General features: G+C 40.9%; 3 protein-coding genes and 1 long non-coding RNA gene across 6 annotated transcripts in view; 1 reads left to right on the plus strand and 3 right to left on the minus strand.

Annotated features, from left to right (window-relative positions):
• Positions 1-27,735, minus strand: part of LOC137125533 (uncharacterized) — a 223,963-nt gene that overhangs the window by 2,629 nt on the left and 193,599 nt on the right. The window lies entirely within an intron of this gene.
• LOC137125586 (uncharacterized) lies at positions 119-578 on the plus strand. Its single transcript, XR_010914176.1, has 2 exons — positions 119-346; positions 491-578. It is a non-coding gene; the product is annotated as an uncharacterized lncRNA (long non-coding RNA).
• LOC137125561 (V-set domain-containing T-cell activation inhibitor 1-like) lies at positions 3,179-26,996 on the minus strand. 3 transcript variants are annotated; one of them, XM_067501215.1, is made up of 4 exons: positions 26,905-26,996; positions 5,336-5,379; positions 3,814-4,140; positions 3,179-3,339 (listed from the first exon to the last, which is right to left on the minus strand). In XM_067501215.1, the coding sequence occupies exons 1-4, from the start codon at positions 26,919-26,921 to the stop codon at positions 3,203-3,205; spliced, it is 525 nt and encodes a 174-aa protein (XP_067357316.1). In that variant the 5' UTR covers positions 26,922-26,996; the 3' UTR covers positions 3,179-3,202. The 3 variants fall into 3 exon arrangements, with proteins under 3 accessions (XP_067357316.1, XP_067357315.1, XP_067357317.1); XM_067501214.1 differs by lacking the exon at positions 26,905-26,996 and adding an exon at positions 6,693-6,837; XM_067501216.1 differs by lacking the exons at positions 3,179-3,339; positions 26,905-26,996 and adding exons at positions 3,398-3,718; positions 6,693-6,837.
• LOC137125546 (uncharacterized) lies at positions 13,994-23,139 on the minus strand. The gene is made up of 4 exons (XM_067501185.1): positions 22,791-23,139; positions 15,612-15,734; positions 15,187-15,287; positions 13,994-14,642 (listed from the first exon to the last, which is right to left on the minus strand). Exons 1-4 carry the CDS (start codon positions 23,137-23,139, stop codon positions 14,550-14,552), a joined length of 666 nt encoding a protein of 221 aa, XP_067357286.1. The 3' UTR covers positions 13,994-14,549.

Genomic DNA, 27,735 nt, shown 5'->3' on the forward strand with positions numbered 1-27,735 from the left:
ACGAGTTGCTGCAGACTGATCCAACAAGAATCTAAATGTAACTACAGTTTGATTTATAGTTGATGTTGCTACAAACCATTTTAGTAACAGATTTCATGTTGAATTTGAAGCACAAACCTTTATCCAAAGTGACTCACACATAGCAGAGACAGCTCAGGGTTCAGTGGCCCAACACACTGATGTGTAGATAGGACGAACCAGGGGTCAAACCGCTGACCCTGATCATATGAAGTGACTCAGCTGGATCTGTGCTGCAGGTCTGATTCTGGTGCCGCTCTGTGTGAACAAGATGAAGAAGAAGAAGCAGCAGAGTAATGACCAGGTGAACCACCCAGACACTGTGCAGGTAAACAAGCTACTGTGATAGTACTAATACTACAAGTGGTAGAAATCTACTACTAACACCACAGAAGCTTGTACTACACATTGTCTTCTACTACTGCTAACAGTACTGTCAGTGGTACTACTGTCCTCCTGTTGTGTGTTTCAGCCTGAGCAGATCCAGTTCTCCTCCTCCTGAGTTTGGATCAACGAAACATTTCTTCCAACCTGATGATGGTGATAATCTACAAGGAAGTGATTATAGTATTTTTACTTCATGACCACTGAGTGACATGTGGACCTGAAGGGTTCCCAGAGTATTTGTGGACTCTTCAGTTCATCTTGCTTTTCATGTCCCAACTCCACTTCTATAGTAGTTGTACATGATAAACTGTGTGATGTTATATTTAATGTACTTTGTTGCAGTTCTGTGTACTCTATGCTCAAATACACTGCTACAGATCTGCCCTCTGTTACTGATAATAAGGATTGTGTCTGATTGTGTATTAAGTATTTGTCCTTATTGACTTGTGATATAAATTTTGGCTACACAAAGTGTTTTTTATCGCTTTCAATCACAATCTGAAGAAGCAGCAGGTGGGGGGGCTCTGACGGGGGGGAACTGGATCTCTGCATGCTGCAACACACAGGAAGAGTACTGAGTACCACACAGGAGTAGTACCACTCATAGAAATGGTAGTACTAGTAGAAAGAGATCTAGTACAGTATTACATAACCAAAGTGTGGAGATCCTCAGTGACCCAGGTCATGGTTTTTGATTTTTGATGATTTCTCTTAAATCTAAGAAGTAAAATCTAAGAGGTTTTAAGACTTAAACAGCTTTTTCCCATCTCTAATAAATGTAGGACACAGATGTGTCAAGTCCACAGCTTCCTTAGCTTTAATGTTTGTGGACAGGGGTGGGTCCCAGAACAAAACTGGTCTGATAGCAGGTTGTAGTTAGAATAGTAGTAAAATCTGCAGCATCTCCTAGTAGATATAGCAGTAACTAGTATTAGTACCATTAACATTATCAGCAGAAGTACTGAGGACTAGCAGCAGTAGGTAGTAGAAGCAGTAACTGTAACAGATAACGGCATCAGAAATACTAGTAGCAATAGTATTATCTGCAGTAGTACTAGAAGTATTAGTACTGTGACAGTATAAATAGGTTTGTTCACCTGCTGTGAATCCAGAGTTCCTGTGTTATTAGGTGAAGGATGAGTCACCTGACGGCTACAGTTCTTCTTCTTCTTCAACCAAATCAGTGAACAAAGCAAACCTGCAGCAGAGCCTCAGGTGAGTCACCTTCAAACTGATTCCACTTCACATTCAAACACCAAACCAACCATCGCACACGTAACTTCATTCTCCCTAATGTTTGGTAAATGCAGAGCAGATAGAAGAAGAATCTCATGCTGTTAAAGAGACATGTCCTACTCAGAAGGAACAAAACTACCTTTGGTTTATAATAAGTAACAAAAACACCTGGACTTCACTTCCTGCTTGGTTTTCAGTTAATATCTTGAATATACCTCACAATGTGCTCAACTCTCTTAAGAGTTACAAGAGTCTAAATCTTTTTTTGTTGATACAAATGCTGAAAAACTAATCACAGACTCACCGGTCACTAAGAGAAAGTTCAGAACAAAGGATCCGTACAAGGTGAACTTGTACTGGCGTATAAGTAAGTGGAGATGCTGGTTATCATCGTTTTCCATAGAGCTGTTGTTGGGTGGACCAACGGGAACATCTGGGGAAAAAGGACCAAGCTGAACAAAAGACTGACAGTGACATGAGACATTTGATCTGAACAGATTCATGTGGCTTTTACAAACTAATCTGAGTTCACCAACAAACGTTCAGCTCGTCATTTTCAGACGTTCTAACATTTTTGATTAACATGTCTTGTTGATTCAAAAATGTAAAATTAATAGATTATACATTTTAATGTACATTAATACCGTGTAACAACCATGTAACCAACTGTGTGTGTGTGAGCCTGTGTCAGGAGATGAGATAAAGTCTAGGCTACATATGACAGGAGGCAACTGTGAATTATCTCATTTCCAGTTTGATGAAAGAAACATTTGTTAAAAACTACTGACCTGAGACCAGACTGAACGTGTCCATGAATTTAATGCTGCCATTTATCCTCCTGCCACAGAAGTACAGTCTGCAGTCGTCTGCTGTGATGTTGGTGATCAAGAGGCTGTTTCCAAAGGCTGAATATTTGGGTCTAAAAGTAGAAACAAAGTACTTTGTATGTAGGAACTCGTATCAAGCGACAACTGTCATGGGACTGGTGACGTCACACGTCGGTTTATGGCTCAAACGCTACATATGGCGCCTCAGCTACGTGCGGGTTTTGACAGAGTTGCGGCCTCTGTGGGAGAATTTTAGTCTAATATTTCCTGTTATTGCTTTACAAACAGAGACGGAAGCCACATCGCTGCACGTTGTGTCTATGAACGTGCATCTTTGAATGAGACTGAAACAATGATGTTCGGTCAAATGATGAATCAGCTGCTGTAATTCCAGTCTGTCAGCAGATGTCACTGTTTGTCGTCACAGTGACGAAAGAAACTCAATGTTTTACAAGGCTTCATTCGTCATCACTAGTTTTGAAAGAACATTTTAACAGGTGGCACAATCATTAGAAGCAGCTCTTCTATAACTCCACAACCCATTATGACCCTAATAATAAACACAGAATTATCACCTTTCTGACAGGTTCAAGTAAAAAAGTACAAGTAGAATTGGCCGAGCTGCTGTATTGGATTGTATTAGGTTGATTAGATAAATGGTTATAATGTTGTGTATGATCTGTGTAAAATGTAATGGTTTTATTCTCATGAAGTCTTAGAATAGAACTTTTTATTTAAAGAGTAACTTGTGTCTGAATTACAGAACAAAGTAACACAGACAGAAGGAGCAGATGCAGCCAGTTCAGTGTTACTGCAGTGATATGAGCTGATGATCCAGGAGTAGGACTTGTTGCTGCTGCAGCACGTTCACCTGCAACATGAACAGAAAAGAGGTTCAGCTCATCATCTGAGGACAATTCCGACTCTTTAATTGGTGCATCTGAACAAACACAGGGACATTTTAGGCCTGTTAAACCTGAGTAATTCATTTAGTAAGAACATTATTATTACAAATGTACCAAAGTCAGAGCAGATTTGAAAACACTGTGCTCTTAAACCCTCCAAATGTTACATGTCAGATGCTTTGTCACATTAAATGATCATCATTGCTAACAGTATGCTTTTAATGTTGTGGATGGTCAGTGTACACTGACATTCATGATGACCATGTGATGTAGTTGATGTTGAAGTGAGTGAAACCAATCGAGTGCAGCAGGTGTCAGCGTTTAAATAAAAGTCAGAGCTTTATCCTGATTCATCCAAAACAAAAATGAAAAGTCAATTCAGAAGCTGATGGGCTTAGTATAAACACTGTGATCCTTCCTAAAGTTCTCTTTAAACTAACCTAAGACACTCAGCTGAACTCTCTGCTCCACGTCCACCATGGGGACGTGACACTCATAGACGCCGTTGTCCAGCTGCTGCACTTTCTTCAGGATGATGGAGAAGTTTCCGTCTTTGTACAGGTCAGGAAAACTTTCCACTCGACCTCTGAACTTCTGGTGCTGTGATGAATTATCTGCTTTATTCTTCTTTATGTTCAACAAAGGGCTGTTGTCTTTGTCCCTCCAGAAGATGGACAGTGTCTCAGGTGGAGGATTATGTCCTTTGTAGACACAGGGCAGCAGGGCATCTTTTCCTGTAGAACGCACGATGACTTTCAGGCAGCTCACTGTAAGAAAACACCAATGTTTCCTTGAAACAGTCAGATAGAAATTACAGCAGTACAAAGACAGATGTCTGCTGAACAACAGGACAGTTTGTCCACACAGCAACTGACACAAATGTTCACTGACTTAAAACACGGTAAACTTCAGTCACATCTATAATTATATGAAATTCATATCTCTGCCACAATTGAATACAAACCATTTTTAAGAACAAACATATTTTGTTCTTCTGTATTTCCTGTTACAATACAGTGAATCTCTTTGGGTTCTGGGATCAGGACGTTGACCTGCTGAAGCTCAGTCTGGTTTTCTGATGATTCCTTTCATACTTTGTTGCTGAAGTCGTGATAAGTGTTTTCAGTGATCTGGAAAGTTGTTTTATCTGCTAGTCTGAGATGCACAGCTCCTGTCTCTCGTTGAGGAAACATCTGACATCGCTCTCGTGATTATTTCTATGATTTCTAGTTATGTTTACCGTGTTTGACACTATGAAAGGGATTGTAGTGATTTTCTAACATGTTCCGAGTTTCAAGAGAACATTTTTGAAGTATTCTGAGTAAGTTAAAGCCAATTCTTGCTGAGTATGTTAGAGTGTGTGTGTGAGTGGAGTTCCAGCTCTGTCATAGGGAAAAACCCTTCCAGAGCCAATATGGGTCAACTGTGGTCTCTCATTTACTTTACTGCACATAAGGTGATGTATCTTGTTCTGCTATGAGTTATAGGAGCATTCATGGAGGTAAAATGATTATTAATGCTAACTGAAACTTCTCAGTACACCTGAGTTCACCTACTGTACCTAAAATGTACACATCTTAAATAAGCCTCAATAAGAAACTAGAATTAGCACTTCCCTATTGTTTTTATACAGGTCTATGCGAATGGACCTGTGCCTGCAACAGCTGTGGCCAAGAAATCCAAACAGAAACAGCTTCCTGTGTCCAGGAAACTTCCAAACTAATATTTTTTTAATTCAAAGTTCAGTCTTGGTCTTGGAAACAACTGAACAACAAAACAGTCAGTATCTGTCCCAAGCTTGTAGATTTTACAACATCAATTTCCTCAGCAGCTGTAGATGTTCACATTTCCTCTTGTCTCAGAAGTTTAATGTTGTAATGTTGTAAGAAATTGTTGTAAGAAATTGTTGTAAGAAATGTGGGAATCTCAGCACCTAAAGCTGCAGAACACAGACAAACTTACCTGCAGTCAAAGAGAAACTCACAAAAACGTAGATCACTGAGAATCTGTGGAGGAGAAAAACAAGTTAGTGAATAATTCAACACATGATCAACGTCATGAAACTATACTCAGGTAAAAAACAATCAGTAGAACTTGATATGATCTGAATGATTGTGATGCTCTGATTTAAACAAATCCTTCACTAAATCACTTTATACAGAGATGATTGGTCAAATGCAGCTGATGTTACAGATGTTTGTTGTCGTAAAACTAAAAGCAGATTTGTAAAAATGTTTGTCTGCAGCTCATCACACAGGAATCATCCTTTTCTGCAGAAGTAGAAGTTTTTATGTTCAGGTGAACTAACTGCACTTTGCCTATTTGTAAAGTCAAACTGTTCAGTATTAGTGTTTTAAAAATGTGTTACTGCTCCCTTTCACTTTTGTTCTCTACAGCTCAAGACCCTCTGCACTGTTACATATTCCATCCATGTCCAGCTGCCAGCTGAAGGCCACATCAAAGCTCTGCTTCCAGAAAACCATCACACAGCATGAAATAGAAAACAGAGAAAAGCATTTTTGCAGTGTGTTGGTTGGCAGGCTGCCAGTCACACACCACGATGAAACGCTATTTGGTCTGTAAGAGTAAGAAACATCCAGCTGCAGCAGCCATCTTCCCTCCCCCTGTCTCATTATTGCAAAACTGGCAAAACACATCAAGTGAGGAAACTGCTGCAGAGATACAGAAACAGTTGGAGGTCATTCTTACGATTAACAAAGACACCTTCCTCAGTGAACCACAGTTGTAACATAACCAATTTGTTCATCACTTCACCTGAATGTTCTCTCAGTGGAAGCTGAGTCAGAACTTAACTGTCCTGAGTTTTAGACAGACGTCTCTAACATGGAGACAAACAGAAACCACACCCAGGTTTGAGGACACATCAGCTGTCAGTGGAGACTCTGATAGTTTTTAGTTTTGACACTTTTCTAACTAATTCTTCCCTTTTGGAAACAGCTTGATTATTACAATGATCCCAGCAGAGGACGTTTGGGCCTTTGGATCATTCTAATCCTAAATGAAGCAAACTGCTTCAGTTTACATGTTACTTCCTCCTCAGGAATCAGACTGTGCTTCATTTTATTGTGAAATGGCTCATTCCGTGTATATCAGGTGTTAGAATCAGGTGTGAGCTCAGTTCCAGTCTGATGCAGCTGCTTAAACTCAGCTAACATTAATTAAACCAAGTAAAGTGACTTTCTGTAGGTTGAGGAAGTTCAACAATAGCTACACAAATGTCCGTTAGCCGTTAGCTGAATGTCTCTTTCCGTCAACAGGAGTCCCACCCTGGACATTGTCCCTCCTCCCATTAACAAACCTCATTAAGTCGCTCATGATGACTCAGTTTCCTCCACAGGGTTAAAAGTCAAAAACGTAGTGTTTAACAATTATTTTCAGTTTTCTGACATTAGCTACAACGTCCACATGTTAGAACGTAACGTACGCAGGCTGCTTTTCCCCGTACGTCACATCTACGTCATTTTAATTTTAGGACAATCAGTTATTTCTCACCTTCACCTTCTGTAAAACATCCTTTAAATTCTAGAAATACGTTTACTTTTCAGCACTGTAGTCAGACTGACTAAGACCCATAGTTCTGTTGAGCAGAACAGAACAGATTCTCCATTTGTAGCAGAAAAAGTCCCAGTTTTCCAAACCAAAAAGTCAAATTCAAACAATTCTTTCCCACAAATTAAATTCAATAAAAACAGATTTAACATTTTTCCAAACAGCTGTTTATTTATGTGCTTTTTATACTTTATGCTCTCATAATAAAACCACTCAAAAAACTATCTTGACTGAAATTCGGTTGTTTCCATGACACTAAATACCAAACTTCTTCAACAGGCTGCAGATTGTACTTCAAGTAGTACTGCACTAAAGAAAACCATGTTTACCAGTACTGACTGTGGTGTTGATATGAATGAATGAGTCTAGTTGAGATCAGATTTGTAAACTCTCAAACAGCACAGACAGACTGACAGACACACACACACACACACACACTTAAAATGATCATGTGGAAATAATGTGGAAAAAGAAGAAAACACATTTTTTAAGAGAGCAGAAGATGAGCAGGCTCAGAACCATCCAGAGCTACAAACCTGAGACAGTCAGTCTGATGTTTGTTCCTGTCTGACTGTTGGATTTTCTTCTGGATGATGATGGAGGATGAAGATTCCTGTCTTTTACTCCTGAAATCCACGAAAGACGTTGATCTTCCATCATAACTAAATGAATGTGTAATTACCACCACTGATGGTGACGAGTTTGACTCTTTCTCTCCTGTCTGTGAAAAACCACTACAACAAAATTAATGTTTATTTCTATTTCTAAACCTTCACCTTCAGAAAGTCACCGGTACCTGCTAAAAAAAGTAAAGATTCTATGTAAAACTAACTTGAACAAGTCAAGACCACGTTGCTGCTGCTCTGCTGAGTGACTGGTCAGTTCTGTTTGTGCTGAAGACAGTGAGGGAAGTTTAATTTCTCAGAAACACTGTGCACAAACCACAGCTGCCAGCCTGCTAACTTCCCCAGACTATGACGAGGCCTCCACCACACCAGACTTTCAGTAAGGCTGAGGCAACGTCTCTGCAGGGTCACCTGTCCTGAGGGGACACTGTGCACTGAGGACAGAGACACACAGGTAAGTTTGATCTTAACCTACAGGAGAGATGAATCCAAATAAACTGAGAGTTTGAATAACTGGATGAAAAAGACAAGGACCAGGACCAGGAGACAAGTAGGTGAATGACCAGGTGAGCGGAGGCAGGATGTTGACGTGACTGAGGGGAGTGGTTTCACTGAGGCTCAGGATACAGGTGAGTATTTGTTTTAGTGAGACTTTGGTCAGGTAAGTAGCAGAAAGTTAAAAGGGACAATTCCAGAAGACAATGCAAACAATCCAAGGTCCTAATGAGCTAATAAGTAGCAATAGTAATAGTACTAATAGGATTATAGTAGTACAGTGAGTAACATCAGTAAGTACGTCCGGTGTCTGTTTACTTCTGTCCACTTTGTTCTTGCGTCTCCCTGACAACTGTTTGCTGCAGTAGTAGCAGCAGTAGTAGTAGCAGTAGTAGCAGTAGCAGTAGTAGCAGCAGTAGTAGTAGCAGCAGTAGTAGTAGTAGTAGTAGCAGTAGCAGTAGTAGCAGCAGTAGTAGTAGCAGTAACAATAGCAGCAGTAGTAGTAGCAGTAGTAGTAGTAGCAGCAGCAGTAGTAGCAGTAGTAGCAGTAGCAGTAGTAGCAGCAGTAGTAGTAGCAGCAGTAGTAGTAGTAGTAGTAGCAGTAGTAGTAGCAGTAGTAGCAGTAGTAGTAGTAGTAGCAGTAGCAGTAGTAGTAGCAGCAGTAGCAGTAGTAGTAGCAGTAGCAGTAGTAGCAGTAGTAGTAGTAGCAGTAACAATAGCAGCAGTAGTAGTAGCAGTAGTAGTAGTAGCAGCAGCAGTAGTAGCAGTAGTAGCAGTAGCAGTAGTAGCAGCAGTAGTAGTAGCAGCAGTAGTAGCAGTAGTAGTAGCAGTAGTAGCAGTAGTAGTAGTAGTAGCAGTAGCAGTAGTAGTAGCAGCAGTAGCAGTAGTAGTAGCAGTAGCAGTAGTAGCAGTAGTAGTAGTAGCAGTAACAATAGCAGCAGTAGTAGTAGTAGCAGCCACAGTCTTTGGCCTGCAAACACCTATCCAGCCTTTTTACTACTACTACTACTACTACTACTACTGCTACTACTACTACTGCTACTGCTACTTAGTAGCTAGTAGTAGTACTACTGCTACTACTAAGTAGCAGTAGCAGTAGTACTACTACTAGCTGCTACTACTAAGTAGCAGTAGCAGTAGTAGTAGTAGCAGTAAAAAGGCTGGATAGGTGTTTGCAGGCCAAAGACTGTGGCCACACTAAGTTCAGACACATGTCCCATAACTGCAGGACAGAGGACAGAATGCTGCACAAGTTGGAAGAGTTTACAGGCAGAACACTGAAACACGATGGGAATTCTGTGATGTGGGACAAACTGTGGTATCATTACATAAGTACCTGCTCTGCTGCTTTTGTACTTTTACTTCATGGGAGCTGAGTTTTCTGATGAAGTACAGTCTGCAGTTCTCTGATGTTGGTGATTGTGAAGCTGTTTCCCAAAGTCTCACAATCACCAGCAGGATCATCCAAAGCAGATCCATGATCAGGTTCAGTATCAGAAACTAGAGAGACTCTAAACCAGCACAGCTCTGACCTGATGCTGCTCCGTCTTCACACTGAGACAAGTTCTTCACTTCCTACTTCACACCTTGATTGTTGTATGTAAAGTCTGACTAAATATATCACAGACACAAAGTCAGGATCAGCACAAAGTGATCAAACAGAAGCACTGGGAGTGTTTGTGTGAATAGAACATATATTTCATGTTATTTGATGTTTTTGGGTCACTGATATCATTTTGTCTTGATACAAATGTTCACACTTGGACCTTGAACTTAGAGAACACTAGTAAAGTAACTGTGCTTTATAATATGTGTGATTCTTCTGCACAATGATGTGAGAAAACTGGATGAAAGATTAACATTTTAGAGGAGAGATATTATGACACCAGTAACAAAAACAGAGCTCAAAGCAAAGACATTTCCTGTAGCTGCATGTCTTTTTATACAAACCATTCCAGCAACACCAGTATTACAACGGTAGTAAACACAGTGAGTTTCAGTGGTGGTAGTAACAGCAGTACTGATAGAAGAAGCAGTATTTGTTTTACTAACTGTGAAAATAAAGGCAGCTGAGAAATAGCAGTATTCAGTGGGGTAGAAGTAGTAGTACTAGTAAGAGCAGGAGTAAAAAGTATCAACGGTAGAATCTCGTGTCACAAACATGTTGCAGAGATTTGTAACTTCGCAGGAACGTTGACACCACACAGACCCACGGAGACCGTTTGGTTTGGCCCGTGTCAGCGCGCTCGGCACAGCTCGGAAATGTCCGACGAACCGCCGTGTGTCGACTCCAAGTGTCGGAGCTCGTATCGAGCGACAACTATCATGGGACCGGTGACGTCACACGTCGGTTTACGGCTCGAGCGCTACACATGGCGCCTCAGCTACGTGCGGGTTTTCACACAGTTGCGGCCTCTGTGGGAGAATTTTAGTCTAATATTTCCTGTTATTGCTTTACAAACAGAGACAGAAGCCACATCAAGTGCTTGATGTTCACATGATTCCTTTCATACTTTGTTGCTGAAGTTGTGATGTGTTTTCAGTGATCTGGAAAGTTGTTTTATCTGCTAGTCTGAGATGCACAACTCCTGTCTCTCGTTGAGGAAACATCTGACATCACTTTAGTGATTATTTCTATCATTTCTAGTTATGTTTAGCGTGTTTGACACTATGAAAGGGATTGTAGTGATTTTCTAACAAGTTCTTAACATGTTTCTAATAACAAAGGAAGTGAAAGAAATAATAGAAGATGGAACAAATCAACACAATAATCACAAAGCAGAAAATGGAAAACGTGATTCAGATTTACGAACCGAGTGACTGTTTCCACAGACAAACCTGTGTTTTATTCTTCACTGTCTGATGACTGTCTGAACCCAAAATAAACTTTATATTTGATATGTATATTTCAGGCTGAAGTGGTTTCAGAAGATTGACTCGTAGTTTTGGGTTAGGTGACATTGTCATTAGGGACAAATGTGTTGGGATATTAAAGAAGCTCTTAGGGGTTAAGACAATATTAAAACAAGAGGAAGAAGGAAAAATTATTATAAATTAATTCATTATAGATATTATAAAACTATTCACAAATACAACCGTTTAAGCTAAAAACATTGTTTATTAACTATTGCTGAAGTGAGAAAATGTAAAAATTAGTGCATAAATTTAAAGTTATATTAAAATGAGATGCTGTCGGCAAGATTATTTTCCCAGTAGCTCAGTTTTAAAGTTGCTTTAAGAGTAACAGTGAATATCACATTCACGTTCTAGTTGCCATAATTCTAGCTCCCACTTCACGTCCCACTGCAGCTGTAAGTCCAAATACAACTCCCAGTGGACCAGGTGCAGCTCCAACAACTGCTCCAGAAACTGCATTGCTTCAGCATTTGCTCCATTATTTGCTCTAAAAGTTGCTATAGTAGTTACTTCAGCAGTTGCTCTAACAGCTGCTCCGGCAGCCGTGGCCTGAATAAACCAATTGTCTCTTTCTGCTCGTTTTCTTGCTGCTGTGAACATGTGAGAGAAAAGAAAAGATGGTTGAAAGAAAAAACACATTCACTTTTGTGAGACCTTAAATAAGTTTTCTGTTTTTCCTATGGAGTCACTTCCCGGGCTCTGTACGATTTCTACCAGTAACACGATAATAATATTAGAACAAAATGTTAATATCATTATTTATAACCCAACTGACTCACACACCAACATAGGGAGCAACATTCTACAGTAGCAGAACTATTGTAACTAGCTATTCTCTAGTCAGGCGAACAAGATGAATATTACTGAGCAACATTTGTGTACATGGTCCATTTTAAATGTTTTTTACATCATGTTTGAACAGTTTTTTCTAAGCAGCTTTAATAACTACATTTCTCCGTGGTGGTTTGGATGTAGTTCAGCTTCTTCCAGTGCACATTGTGATGACACAGACCTGAAGAAAACATCCTCTAACTTCATTTATGGCTAATTGAACTCAAAAACCAATGCTGGGGGGGTTGAAAGGGATTTTTTCTCCTAACTTCAAAATGACTCCAACAGATATACTTTAGCTGAAAATGTAAGTATAGAGGTAAATGTAACTTGTTGCTATCCACAGATGTGTGTGTCACTTTATCACTGGCCGTAAACACAACCTGTACACAGGACAACACTCTGTGTCAATTACAGGTAAACTGGTTGAAGAGGTTCTGTGTCAGCACTCTCACGTTCATTTACTAATGAAGCTACTGTGCTAACTTACTGGATTTATATTGTTTTGTCTAAACCTTTGCAAGGCTGTAGATGCACATACTAACTCACACATGGATACATTGCTAAACAAACCCATATTGTGTTTAAGCTCATATTTTCATCTAGTGTTGATTTTTTCATAATTAACTTCTTATTGCATCTCATCTCTAAAGGTTTTGTTAAAAACAAATAAATATTTACAAGCTCAAAAAAATCATTATATTAATCAAAGAACACACAGGTGCATCCACAGGCTTGTTACACACTAACAAAGTTTACGTCCAGTTGAAATGTAATGTCGAAAATGAACTCAGGCTACAAACAGCAGTGTATTAAATGTACTTACGAAGATGAGTGTATTCAGCCATGTTTATCCGTCACAGGCAGATGATGTGTGACGTCTTGTAACTATTGGTGACAAGTTGGACAGGTTGCTGGTTGGACACAAGTAAAGCTAATGACACTGCAGTTTCCTGTGTCTTGAATCCTGAATACGGACGTCAGTGTGTCAAACTAACACAATATAAAGAATTAACACGAGGAAAACCCAGATCTCACAGAACCAGGTGACAGGCAGACAGAACCCCCAACACAGCTGGGCTCACTTTATGGTGCAGGACCCAGATCACAGCAGGGTTCTGGATCATGTGCGTTTGTGCTTGTTGTGGTTCATTAGAGCAGGTTTACCCCCCACAACACGGTGTTTGCTCCATTCAGCTGAAGAAAGAAAGCGATTCAGGATCTGGATTCAGGAGGTAAAGGACCCTATTTGTCACTGAATCAGCTTCTCATGAAAACTGTTTTTTCCACAGAAAAAAGACCAACACAGGAGTCAGACCCAGGTGGACGGCTCATGTTTGGATTTTCTCTCAGAAGTTGTTCCATTTCTTCTCTAATCTTTTCAGCCTCTTGGAACATTTCCTCAGTGAAGCACTGTCCCAGTTGGAGAACAACCAAGATGACATGAGGTCCAGGAGCAACAAACGAGAAGCATTCAGCAATTTCTTTGACCACCTGCTCATTGGTTTGTTCTGTGTCAAAAAGACCTGGAGTATCAACAACAGCCAGTGTTAAACCACCAAACTCTCAACGGCACCTTCCTACCTGTAGTCCCTCATTCAGGCCTACAGTCCCTCCCCCAACAGAGTCTGGTAGCCTCAGCTCAGTGATCCCATGATGGTGGAACAAGCTTCAGACTCTGCAACCTCACTGAAAACAGAACTCGTCCTCACCTTCCTCTGCACCTAAATCTCAAAGAAAGAGCACAGACAGACATCAGTGTAGCAGTGTAGAAAGTGTGGGGATGTTTGCTTGTGCCTTTGCCTCAAAATGTTGTGTCTAAGTATCTTGGTTGAGTCAGGTTAAAAATGTACAACCTGTTTTACCCACATATTGTTTACATATGACCAAATTTAGTTTTTGGAGTTTTGGATTCTCTATGAATCAGGCTTTGTGTCAAAGAATGGACCTGGCTTAGAGACTGCACCTCAATGAAGTTACACACTACATGAATCTGTACTGACAACAGACAAACAACTACTTTTTACAACTACACAACCAAAAAGTAACTTTATTGATTAGAAACAAACACAAAACAGCAGCAACACAAATTTATTTAGAAACAGAAGCTGCTGAAACTTTTGCAACTCTCCAAGGAACGAGACTGTTCAGTTCATCCCGGTAATAAGGTGCCCAGCGCTGGAAACTGGCATCATCATCATCATCCTCGGGGTGTGTGTGTGAACTAGTGAAGAGCCTCCATCTTGTGTAAAGTTGTTTTCTGTCCATCTGAGGAATCAGAGGGTTTGAGTCTAACAGGTTGAGTCCTCTAAACATGACTCAACCTGTTACTTCTTGTCCTCTTTCTGACCTCTTCAATAAGACCATCTTGGTTGACTATTTGCTAATTATCTAACTATATGACTAAATTTACTCTATTCCCCCACACAACACACTACAACACACTACAACACACCAACTACTTTTCCACATAAAGTAAAAGTAAAAATTCTCCCTTCACACGACTGAGGGATTTTCACTGCGGTAACACAGACAAACAAGTGTCTAACTAAACAAGTGGACAAGCAACAAGAAGACTTCCTGTGAGACAAAATCCACCCTCTGACAGGTTTGTCTCACAGACTGACAGTGGAACAGGAAGTCCTTTGTCCCAGCTGTGTGAAGGTCAAACATGAATACTACAGGTGAGTAGACCTGGTGTACAGGTACAGTCCAGGTGTCTCCGTCAGCGTCCAGGATTAGTTGGAAGGAAGCTGATAGTTGGCGTAAACATACTCTGAAGAAGCAGCAGGTGGGGGGGCTCTGACGGGGGGGAACTGGATCTCTTCGTACTGCAACACACAGGAAGAGTACTGAGTACCACACAGGAGTAGTACCACTCATAGAAATGGTAGTACTAGTAGAAAGAGATCTAGTACAGTATTGCATAACCAAAGTGTGGAGATCCTCAGTGACCCAGGTCATGGTTTTTGATTTTTGATGATTTCTCTTAAATCTAAGAAGTAAAATCTAAGAGGTTTTAAGACTTAAACAGCTTTTTCCCATCTCTAATAAATGTAGGACACAGATGTGTCAAGTCCACAGCTTCCTTAGCTTTAATGTTTGTGTACAGGAGTGGGTCCCAGAACAAAACTGGTCTGATAGCAGGTTGTAGTTAGAATAGTAGTAAAATCTGCAGCATCTCCTAGTAGATATAGCAGTAACTAGTATTAGTACCATTAACATTATCAGCAGAAGTACTGAGGACTAGCAGCAGTAGGTAGTAGAAGCAGTAACTGTAACAGATAACGGCATCAGAAATACTAGTAGCAATAGTATTATCTGCAGTAGTACTAGAAGTATTAGTACTGTGACAGTATAAATAGGTTTGTTCACCTGCTGTGAATCCAGAGTTCCTGTGTTATTAGGTGAAGGATGAGTCACCTGACGGCTACAGTTCTTCTTCTTCTTCAACCAAATCAGTGAACAAAGCAAACCTGCAGCAGAGCCTCAGCTGAGTCACCTTCAAACTGATTCCACTTCACATTCAAACACAAAGACGTAACTTTAACCATCACTCTGCTATATATACACTCACCACCTGCTGGGTTTTCTGCAGATGAATATGTAAAATACACAAGATATAGTTTGTAGCTCACAGTGTGGCCAACTCAGTTAGGAATCTAATGATCTTCCTCATGTGATAGAATGCACACAGAAAAACACTGAGCATCGTCCCTCATGCTTCCTGTCTGCTCTAGCACCAATCTAATAAGGCCCCAAATGCTAAGAGAACAACTTTAAACTAATCACAGACTCACCCAGTAAGAGGAAGACATTCAGGACGTATGAGCTGCATATCACAACCTTATTCTGACACATCACGTCGTGCTGCTGATCGTTGTTCTCTTTAGAGACGTTGTTGGGTGGACTGGGAGCAACATCTGGGGAAGAAAGACTGAAAAAGGTGAATAAAAGTACAGTAAACATGAGCCAACTGATCTGATCAGTATTTTATGTTCTGACCGTGATCACGCTAAAGGTACCAAACACTACAGAGCTGATCCTGCCAGTGTTTTGAACCTGGTTAAACAGGGGCCACAGCTCCAGGCTGTTTACTGTGACGCACTTTCTGTTTGCATTAATGCTGATGCTAAATTGTAAATCTATCAATAAGTTATGAGCAGAAATCAATAGTGAATGAAAACACTCACAAAACCAGCTCAACATTGTGAAACTAGGTTCAACACATCATATTTAAAGTGTGTTCAGGCCTTAATGTAACCAGGTGGTGAAAATCACCTATATCCTGTCAACTGGATTTTGTGGTTCAGGGGAAAAATACAGGAAGTGTAAATGCTTGTGGATCAAAAACACATGCCACACAGCGTGATATCTTGGTGCCACTGCCATATTTGTGTGAAATTTTGAATCTAGTTGTGCTATAGTTTGTGTCCAATTCTTCTTTTTGAGGGTTGTTATCCTACTGTATTGACCCTAGAACTTCTAGTGTTTGTTTGTTTTGTTCCTTTTGAAATTTCTAACTTTGTTAAACTTTAGTCACGTTCCATCAGTGGGAAGAAAATTTAATACCTTCAAGAAATAAAGAACCCACATTGTTATTTGAAGTGTGGAGTGTCATTTGCCGGGTTTCAAATCTTGGTACCAGGAGTGGGTTTCTTTTAAAAAACACAACTAAATATCTAGATTCAAAAAGCAGTTGTGTGCACAATATAGTACAAATTATACGGCAGTGGTGAAAAGTAGTCTGGTTGCAGATACTGGGGAGCTGAGGAGCAGGGGGCTCTTCAAAGAGTGTTGGTGTCTTGGATGTAGTGGAGAAGCCACTTGACAAGGAGGGACCAGTAGTTGAAGCTTTAGAGTACACCACAGAAGTTGTCATTAGACGGAGAACAACTCTTGGCTGGAGTGGACATTGCTCGTGAGCCTTGAGTGAAGTCAACAGGTTTATCCTTTTCCTGTGTGATACAGACTGAGCTATATGAAAAAAGAATAAAGACTGAATTTTATTGGACTGAATCAAGTGTATAGAAAAAGAAAAAAAAAACATGTCTGTTCTCCGTCTAATCCAAGGTGAGGAGAGTGTAGTAGAAAATGAACAGGGTTTTGCGAATGACCAGGATAGTGATTCAGTAGGAGGATGCAGTAGGACAAGTTGATGTGCAAAGACAGGTAATTGAATTAGCTAAAAAGCAACAAAAAGTCATGACTGGAACCAACTAGATCATATGTGAACGTGCTGAGGGAACGACATATTGCACCATTTAGTGGAGATTTGGATAAGGATGGAAGCTCAGTAGATGAATTCATTGATGTCCCCACCTGAACAGTTTGATTTTGTCATGTCACTCCTGAGAGGGTCAGCTTTAGACGAGGTGCGTTTACGTAAAGATGACCAAACTGAGCAGACGAGTGACCTGGTTAGCTATCTCAGAGAGGCTTTTGGAGATAGACGTAGTTCCTCCCAGTTGTTACGGAACTTTTATAGCTGCAAGCAAAGAGACGGTGAGGACATACGTGACTTTTCTTATGCCTTATTACAAGCACTGAGCTCAGTACTGAAATATTATTGTAGCTCTGTTGCTAATGGAAAAATTGCATTGAGAGATCAGTTTATAGAGGGTGTAAGAAATCCCGCATTGAGACGAGAGCTTCGTAAATAAGAGCTCAAAAAAGAGCTCATCCTGACTCCTCCCTGATAGAAGTACGGGAAAGAGTAAAGTGATAGCCTGCAGCCATCTGACAACTGATATGCAGTGTAGAGCTGTTACTACCAGTGAGAATCCATGCTATCTAGAGGATGTCATGAAGGCTCTAGCTGAGCAAGGGAAAGTTAGTGCTTCAGGCCAAGCTGAGCGATCTGTTTCACTGGATGATGTTTTGAAAGTTCTTACAGAACAAGGTAAAGTGATTACTGAACTGACCAGAGCAGTGAAGGATTTGACTACTAAAACCCAAAGCTCGAGCACAATGGCAGATAGCAAACCAAAAAATCTGTCCCAAAATTTAGCACTGATGGTAAGCCCACTGTTTCAGATGTCAGACTGAAGGTCATGTTGCCAAACAGTGCCCACAGAAGCGCTGCAAAGATTAGAAAGCCTTCCTACTTCAAACTATTTGGGAAATGGGAACCCCTGGTTGCAGTGAGTCGGGCAATGCAGGGGCCGATGATGGACTCAACCAAATCTGAAATTACACGAGAGCAAGTGATCGAGCGTGTTATAGGCAAGTGTCCAGTAGTCGATGTTAAGCTAAACAAGGTAGCAACTTGCTGTTTGCTGGATACAGGGAGCCATTTGTTAGGGGATGATGATGCCATGCTTGCTACTTCTAGTTGGCTCAAGTTAAGTGCTGCAAATGGCCTTGAAATCACTTATCAAGGTTATGTTGAATTGGAAGTTGACACGATGGGCTTGAAAATCCTAGTCTTGAAAGCATCTGATAGTGTGACCCCAGCAGAACACTGTATCACTGGTATGAATGTCATTGATAAGTGTCGAAAGCTGGTTGTCTCAGAGTTTGATAGAGTGTCGGGAGGTGCATTGGATTCTGGGTGGAGGAGTGCATTCCAGCAAATTCAGACATGCGTTGTTGAACAGAAGATAATGGCCCGGGTTTTAGGTAGAGACAAGCTGCGAGTACCTGCTGCGTCCATTTCAGCTGTAATGGTTAAGGGTCATTTCTCCCAGATAGGCACAGATACACAACTTCTTATTGAACCAGGAAATGCACCACTTCCCCCAGGCGTACTTGTCATCCCAAAACTTGTAGACAACAAAAGTCACATCCTGCCAGTCCAGACTGTTAACTTCTCACAAGAGGACATTTGGTTGTGTCAACACATTTGACAGGAAAAATCATACCTATCCTAGTATGATTTTTCCTGTCAAATGTGTTGAAAATAACCAGAGCTGTGGAGTGAAGATCCACGGCATCTCCGGAGATGTTGAACAGGTTTCTGTTGACACGAAAAATGAGTTTGACAGTTTGAAAGTAAAGTGCAATCTGTCTTAGAAAAACTTGATATAGATGGCACTGAAGAGGAGCGAGCTGCTCTCTGTGCACTACTGGCTTGGTACACAGAAATATTTGCAAACAATGATGATGATCTTGGGTCTACTGACAAAGTAAAACATGAAATCAAGCTGGTTGATGACCCACCAGTCACCCAGCCCTATTGGTGTATCCCACCCAACCAGTACAAAGAAGTCCAAGAACACAATTCAAAACTGTTGAAAAAGGGTGCAGTGAAAGTTCCTATGCTTCTCCTGTAGTAATAGTGCGGAAAAGTGATGGTAGTATCCGCTTATGCGTGGACTATCGCAACTTAAAAACCGTGAAGGATGCCTTCCCACTACCCCGCATCGATGAGAGCTTTGATGCATTGAAGGGTTCCAAATACTTTTCCACCGTCAACCTCGCCAATGGCTACCACCAGGTTGTGGTAGATGAGCGAGACCCCCATAAGACCGCTTTCACAACACCTTTTGGTCTTTTTGAGTATCTGCACATGCCAATGGGTGTCTGCAATGGTCCTGCAACTTTTCAAAGGATGACTCAGGTGACTATGAATGACCTCATTTTTGAGATAATGCTAGTTTATCTAGATCATATTTTGATGTTCTCTCCCTCTTTTCAGTCCCATTTGGAAAGGCTGGACATAGAGTTTAAGCGTCTCAAGCACACTGGACTCAAGGTTAATTGGGAAAAATGTAATTTCCTTCAGAGAGGAGTCAGATTTCTGGGGCATCAGATATCTGCAGATGGCATTGCAACAGATCCCTCCAAGGTGATGGCTATTAGGGAGTGGCTGGTGCCATCTACAGTGAGAGAGCTACAGCCCCTCTGCATGATGTGATTAATTAATGTTGTGGTGTTAGCAGTTCAACTGCTAACACCACTGTGAAATTGAGAAATTGAGAAAAAACTGAGACATTTTGTGGTTACTTGTTTGGCTCAAAGTTCACTGTCATTACTGATAACAATCCTCTGTGTCATCTCAAAAGTGCAAAACTGGGAGCCATTGAACAGTGATGCAACTGATGCTCTCTAAAAGCACCCTTTAGCAGGGGAGCCTGACTTTAACAAAGATGATGAAGAGTTTCATGATTGTGTTGCCATTTGTAATGTGCTTCACCAGGGAACCCCCCATAGAACCAGAGTTAGTCACAGCTGGAGTCGAGTGCTGTCAGGTCAGTCAGGTAAGGGCTGGTGATTGTCACTCGAGTGGTAGGGAATCCACTCCAACTCTCCCAGGCTATTCCAAGGAAGAGTTACAAACATTTCAAGGTCAGGACTCAGTGCTTAGTGTGTTTTGTACATTTTGGGATCGTAAGTGTAGACCAAGTCCCCAAGAAAGGTTAAGTCTTCCTCAGATTGTGAAGTCCCTTTTTAAGCAATGGAAGCATATCAGAGAGAGAGATGGATTGTTGCATGGGGTGGTTGAGGATGTACGCTATGGAGACTGTTTGCAGTTTCTTGTTCCTAATTGTTTGCAGAAACAGATTCTGGAGAGGGTACATGATTGTATGGGTCATCAAGGCATAGAAAGAACCCTGCACCTGCTGAGGCAGAGAGCGTTCGGGGTGGGCATGCACAGAGATGTTGAGCATTGGATAAAAAACTGCCAGCGCTGTGTTTTAACCAAAATGCCGCATCCCAAGATTTACCCACCCATGAAGTCCTTTCTTGCCTCCAGACCTCTAGAGGTTGTTGCAGTTGATTTCACTGTGCTTGAACCAGCAACAGATGGACAAGAAAACGTTCTAGTAATCACAGACGTGTTTACCAAGTTCACTCAGGCTTTTCCCACTCGCGACCAGAAGGCCGAGACCACAGCAAAGGTGCTGTTGAGAGAATGGTTCATGAAGTACGGTCTGCCTGAGCGATTGCATTCTGATCAGGGCTGCAATTTTGTAAGTGGGGTTATTTCTGAGCTCTGTAAACTATATGGGGTGAAGAAAACACGTACAACCCGGCACCATCCCACTGGAAACGCCCAGTGTGAGCGCTTTAACTGCACAATGCATGAGTTGTTGCGTACACTTCCAGCTAACAAAAAGAAGCATTGGCCTGAGCATTTACCAGAAGATATGTAGTTATGCCTACAACGTGACCCCACAGGCAACATCAGGCTACTCCCCCTACTATCCACTTTATAAGGGTGGAACCACACCTTCCAGTTGACGCACTTCTTGCCAAAGAGCATCCTGGAGACAACAAGCTTGAGTGGCTTGCTATACACCAGCTGAGATGGAAAGAGGCACATGTCAAAGCTAAGGAATGTGCAGAACAAAAGGCTGCAGAACGTATTGATATTAAGAGTGACAAGGTCTACTGTCCGGCAATAGAGATAGGTCAGCATGTCTATTTGCGACATCGGTCTGCAGGTCGCAACAAAATACAAGATGGGGAGCAACTGTGTACCAGGTTTTAGATATCGTAGGAACTACTTACACTATACAACCTGCAGAAGGATCATCTAAGAGAGTGAATACAGAGGATATCAGACCTTGTATTACACCACCTAAGCAAACTCCTAGAAATGTGGCAAAACCAGTGAGTCAGATGTTGTCATCGAAACCAACATTGAGTCAGACACGAGGTCAGATGGGGAATCAGAGGAAGGGGTTGTAGTGGAGGATGTTTCTTTTGATTTGAACCCTGGTTTTATTGCTGAGAGTTTACCTTCTGAGTACTGTGAGTATGAGCTGGTGGAATCTATGTCTGAGCCAGAAAAAGATGAGGTTCCTGCCAGGGGCCAGGGAGAGGCAGAGTCAGTTGAGCATGAGTCCTGGTTTGACCCACAGTCTTTTTCACAGTCTACTTTCCCAACTGAACGTCAGAGAAAGAAACCGGTTCTGAATTTGGAGTTAACTCCCCAATACCAGCTCCACGCAGAAGCAAAAGGATAAATGAAGGGACTCATCCAAATCCACATCATGAGCCTAGGTCAGATTTCAAGTCACTGAGTCCAGCAGTGGTATCACAATTCCTTACGGGTTTGGGAGAAGTGTTTTCTTCAGAGAGGCTCTTAAAGAAGTTAAGAACAGTTACGCTGTCATCGTGGACATTGACAGTTTCGCAGGGGTGAATGTAACCAGGTGTTGAAAATCACTTATATCCTGTCAACTGGATTTTGTGGTGTTGTTGTGGTGTAGTGGTTTTGCTGCAGTTGCCGAGTTTTAACAGCAGAGGGCAAAAACTTACTGTGCACAGCGGTGTGTTGCGTTCAGGGGAAAAATACAGGAAGTGTAAATGCTTGTGAATCAAAAACACATGCCACACAGTGTGATATCTTGGTGCCACTGCAGTATTTGTACCTTCTTTGTGTGAAATTTTGAATCTAGTTGTGCTACAGTTTGAGTCCAATTCTTCTTTTTGAGGGTTGTTATCCTACTGTATTCACCCTAGAACTTCTAGTGTTTGTTTTTTTTTGTTGTGAAAGATTCATATATTACTAAACCACATGTCCAAACTGTGTGTATCAGCAGAGAGCTGCAGGTGTCTCTATATGGACTCAAATACTGTAGCTGTGACTGACTGAATCAGGTGCTGTGTCAGGACACAGGTCTTTTCTTAGTTTTGGCAGCTATTACAGGCACTTTATTGAGGATTAGCTAAACTGGCTGCCCCCCTTTACAAGATAGTTTTTGTCCTGGCAGAGAAGAACAATTATCACGACCAAGATTCCCCAACACAGGGTTCCCAAACTTATCCATGCCAAGGTTCCCCCAGAAAGCATTGGTTTCTGGCTGGGGACCCCCTTCTGCAAGAAAACCCATGTAAATGGTGTTTTGACTGGCAGGCAGACAGAAAGCAGGGGAACAGCAAAGAAGATTTCAACATTTATATGGCACATTATACCTGATTATTTAGAGCTGGACATCAACCCCCTGGACTGAAAGGCAACTATGAAATCTCTGCTTTAGAAACTCAAGAGGCCTGAAAGAAGCATTTGTTAAAAAAACAAAACCAACCTGAGACCAGACGGAATGTGTCCACAAACTGAATGTCACCATTTATCCTCCTGCCACAGAAGTACAGTCTGCAGTCCTCTGCTGTGATGTTGGTGATCAGGAGGCTGTTTCCAAAGGCTGAATATTTGGGTCTAAAAGTATAAACGTAGTACTGGGAACCAGAAGAATCATTACTGAAAGAGCGACCGATGGATCCACTAACCTGACTGTTGATCTCTGTGAACCAGTGGGTGTTTGAATTGTTCCATGAACAGTTCAGAGTGACGTTCTGACCCAGCTCCACTTTGACCTTTGTCACATTCTGGGCCTCTGCACAGACCAGAAACACCAGCAGGATCATCCAAACCATGATCAGGTTCAGTATCAGAAACTAGAGAGACTCTAAACACAGTTCTGACCTGATGCTGCTTCTTAGCTCCCTGATTTACAGTATGATTTTTTGTATGTAAATTCTGAGGATCTAAACCACATAAACCATGTACCAGAAATGAAACGTACTTATTCCTAGTCTGCATCAGGAAGCACTGAATGTGTTTGGGTTAACAGATTTTCAGATATTTTTCAGATCATTCATGTATAATATTCCATTGATACATTATTCTAAAATACAAAAACTACGATCTATGACTATACTAGTAGAGTAGTAGGAGTATTTCCCTTTTATATTTATAAAATAATGTAAGACAGCAGAGGGAAAGTTACATTCGACACAGCTGACAAAAATAGCAAAAACAGTTTTTTTACTACAACTAGTAACAGTACAAGTAGTAGTGTTAGTAAGTATTAGTAGTAATAGTATGTAGTTTTCAAAGCAAAAAGAAAAGAAAACTTATTTATTAGTACTATTAACAAATATAATAATAATGTCCTAATGACAGTATAATTTAGATACAGTCATCTTTTAGTTGAAGACGTGGTACAACTAACACATCAAATAAGTTACTACTTACTACCAGCAATTAGAGTAGTGCTGGAAGTTACAGTAGTAGCAATAGTTTTAGAAAGAAGAGTGTTAAAAAGCCGTTAACAGCAAATAGAAATAGTAACAGTAAGTATTATAATTATCAGTACTTGTGAGACCATAATACTACTGGCATCAGAAGTGGTAGCAGAAACAATATAAGGAGTAGTTACAGCAGTAGTAGTGCTAACAATAGTAACAATCATTTTCCCTGGACGTTCAACATCACGAACCTGAAGTCTGATTCATTCATGAAACAAATATTTGAATTCCTTTTTCCTGAACTGTCCTGAAGTAGATTTGATTCGCATTTGTGGACACCGACTGTATCTGAATACAACATACAATAGAAGAAAAACCTACAGAAGAGTGACTCCTACACACATCCTGCAAAATCGTAACAGCAGTTGATAAGACAAGATAAATAATGCACAATATACAAGCTTCATGTCCACCTTCACATTCAACACAGAAATAATTAGATAACAAATTTTAAGTTCAGTACAAAAACCTAAAATACACAGAATTACTGGTCAAAATAATATAAAGGTGCCTTAGTACTACACACAGTTACACAACTCTCCACATGTTCAAACAAACAATAAAGCTGCAAAACTCCCCTCATGCAGAAGAATCAGAGTCTCTGGCTTGAAGCTGTGCAGCAACTCAGTAACAAAGTGCACAACATAAAAATGTAGAGATATTAAATGAGTTGTGCTCATTGTATGACAGTATTAGTATATACAGTACAGAAGGATCTGACAGGGACCTGTGGGGAAAGCTGGACCTAAATAGTGAGGGGAACAGGTGCAAACAATAGAGATAAGGAAAGGTAAAGCTGGAGGAAAGGACTAGGAACAGGAAGCAGGAAAAGGGGGGCTACAAAATAAAAGTCTGGGGCAGGAAGTAGAACTGAAGTCCAGATCATGATGGAAAAGTTTTTCTTGACCTTTGACCATCAGTTTAGTTTCAAACACAAAACCGAAGATCTCAGGTGGCCACACCTGGTGGGGTAGGATTCCATCCTGCGGCCTTCTGCATCACTGGGCCACCAGGTCACCGTGTCCATTTAGTTTTATTAGTACTATTATAACTATTATTGTAGAAAATAAATGCTCTTGAACAAAAAACCTTTGAGAAATGTCTAAAGTTGTGAGTTTGTTTTGTCAATTAGATCAAGTGTCAACACAGATCCACAACTTTTAAAGTGGTGATAAATCTGAAAGCAAATCAAATTACAGCCTGGGAAAATTAAAAAGCTTCTGTTATTAGTGTCTGTCAGAAGCTCTGCTGGTGTTGAGTTGTGCTTTCAGACCAGTCCTGATCAGTAGAATCCAATCAAAAACAGTAATTTCAGTAATCTCGCAAACACGTTCACGTTCTCCAAGTATGGCTGATTCCACAGAACTAAGTAAGAAACCGTGTGACTCCACACTGAAACTTTCACTTCTGCCTTGTTGTGGTCCCACTTGTAGTCTGTTCCTTTGCTCGAGCTGTGTCTCTTGTCGTCCACATCTGTTCCTATCAAAAGCTGAACTGAACTCTCTTCAACTATTCATTGGTTATTTGACAACTGACAACAAACCTAAAAGATGAACTATCAATGCAATCATCAAAGCCAAATGATGTCACTAATGAGGTCTCAGTACACTTAGTATACCTCCTAATCCAATGAACCTCACAATACACAACAGACAAAAACCAGAGGAAAAGCTGGTTGGCTCATACAATCATCACTCTTCATCTATTTAATGCAGTGCAGACCACCACTGTTTGTAATGACGACTGATAGAAACCTGCCACTGATTACAGTTAGCAGAGGTGTGGTGCTGCCTACACACAAGTATAAAACATACATTCCCAAAAAAGTGCACAGCTTGACTGAGCTGAAAACTCAAATGTCTTAAAGAAATGTGGGAATCTCAGCACCTAAAGCTGCAGAACACAGAGAAACTTACCTGCAGTCAAAGAGAAACTCACAAACACGTAGATCACTGAGAATCTGTGGAGGAGAAAAAAAACAAGTTAGTGAATAATTCACATGATCAACATCATGAAACTATACTCAGGTAAAAAACAATCAGTAGAACTTGATATGATCTGAATGATTGTGATGCTCTGATTTAAACAAATCCTTCACTAAATCACTTTATACAGAGATGATCTGCAAATGCAGCTGATGTTACAGATGTTTGCTGTCGTAAAACTAAAAGCAGATCTGTAAAAATGTTTGTCTGCAGCTCATCACACAGGAATCATCCTTTTCTGCAAAAGTAGAAGTTTTTATGTTCAGGTGAACTAACTGCACTTTGCCTATTTGTAAAGTCAAACTGTTCAGTATTAGTGTTTTAAAAATGTGTTACTGAAACGCTATTTGGTCTGTAAGAGTAAGAAACATCCAGCTGCAGCAGCCATCTTCCCTCCCCCTGTCTCATTATTGCAAAACTGGCAAAACACATCAAGTGAGGAAACTGCTGCAGAGACACGGAAACAGTTGATTCTTCCCAGATGTTGCCTGAGCTCAGGACGTCATTGGAACATATGGAATATGGAACGATTGGAGAAAGACTCTTCCCTCAGAGAACCACAGTTAGAACATAACCGTTTCATTCATCACGTCACCTGAACGTTCTCTCAGTGGAAGCTGAGTCTGAACTGAACTGTCCTGGGTTTTAGACAGACGTCTCTAACATGGAGACAAATGTGTTTGAGGACACATCAGCTGTCAGTGGAGACTCTGATAGTTTTTAGTTTTGACACTTTTCTAACTAATTCTTCCCTTTTGGAAACAGCTTGATTATTACAATGATCCCAGCAGAGGACGTTTGGGCCTTTGGATCATTCTAATCCTAAATGAAGCAAACTGCTTCAGTTTACATGTTACTTCCTCCTCAGGAATCAGACTGTGCTTCATTTTATTGTGAAATGGCTCATTCCGTGTATATCAGGTGTTAGAATCAGGTGTGAGCTCAGTTCCAGTCTGATGCAGCTGCTTAAACTCAGCTAACATTAATTAAACCAAGTAAAGTGACTTTCTGTAGGTTGAGGAAGTTCAACAATAGCTACACAAATGTCCGTTAGCCGTTAGCTGAATGTCTCTTTCCATCAACAGGAGTCCCACCCTGGACATTGTCCCTCCTCCCATTAACAAACCTCATTAAGTCGCTCATGATGACTCTGTTTCCTCCACAGGGTTAAAAGTCAAAAACTTAGTTTTTAACAATTATTTTCAGTTCTCTGACATTGAGCCTCTGAACAGCAATGACTTCATGACTTTCTTTCTGAATAAAATTGTAGCTATTAGAGAAAGAATTCACCAGATCCTCCAGACCCTATTCCAACCGGACTGCTCAAGGAAGCTTTACCCTTAATAGATACATTCATATTAGATATCATCAATCTATCTTTAGAAGCTATGTACCACAAGCCTATAAGGTAGCTGTAATTAAACCACTACTTAAAAAACCCTTTCTTGACCCAGGTGTCTTAGCCAATTACAGACCAATATCTAATCTCCCCTTTATTTTTAAAATCCTTGAAAAACTAGTTGCAAAACAATTATGCCCTTGGAGGAAGAATCTGGCTGGAAGAGCTTGGAGACCCGATGCAGAAGGGGTGACAGGAGAGCTTAGAGCAGTGGGCCCAGTGGAGAACCTGGGACCCGGACCAAGGATGGAACAAATAGGAGACCAGGAGGACAGCGTGTGTCTTCTCGGAGTCAGGTCTCACCTCCCCCTCACCAATGAAAAACCCTAAGAAAGACACAGTCTTCACGTGGAACTCGCACTTCTCTGCTTTGACAAAAAGTTTGTTTTCTAATAGCCTCTGTAATCCCTGCCGGACATGTTGTTGGTGTTCATGGAGGTTCTGTGACAATATTAATATATCGTCTAGATATACAAAGACACACCTGTTCCTGTCCTGCAGAACATTGTTGATATGTCACTGGAGCATTAGTCAGGCTGAAAGACATTACCAGGTACT

This window comes from Channa argus, chromosome 4 (assembly GCF_033026475.1).
Source record: "Channa argus isolate prfri chromosome 4, Channa argus male v1.0, whole genome shotgun sequence".
Classification (NCBI taxonomy): domain Eukaryota; kingdom Metazoa; phylum Chordata; class Actinopteri; order Anabantiformes; family Channidae; genus Channa; species Channa argus.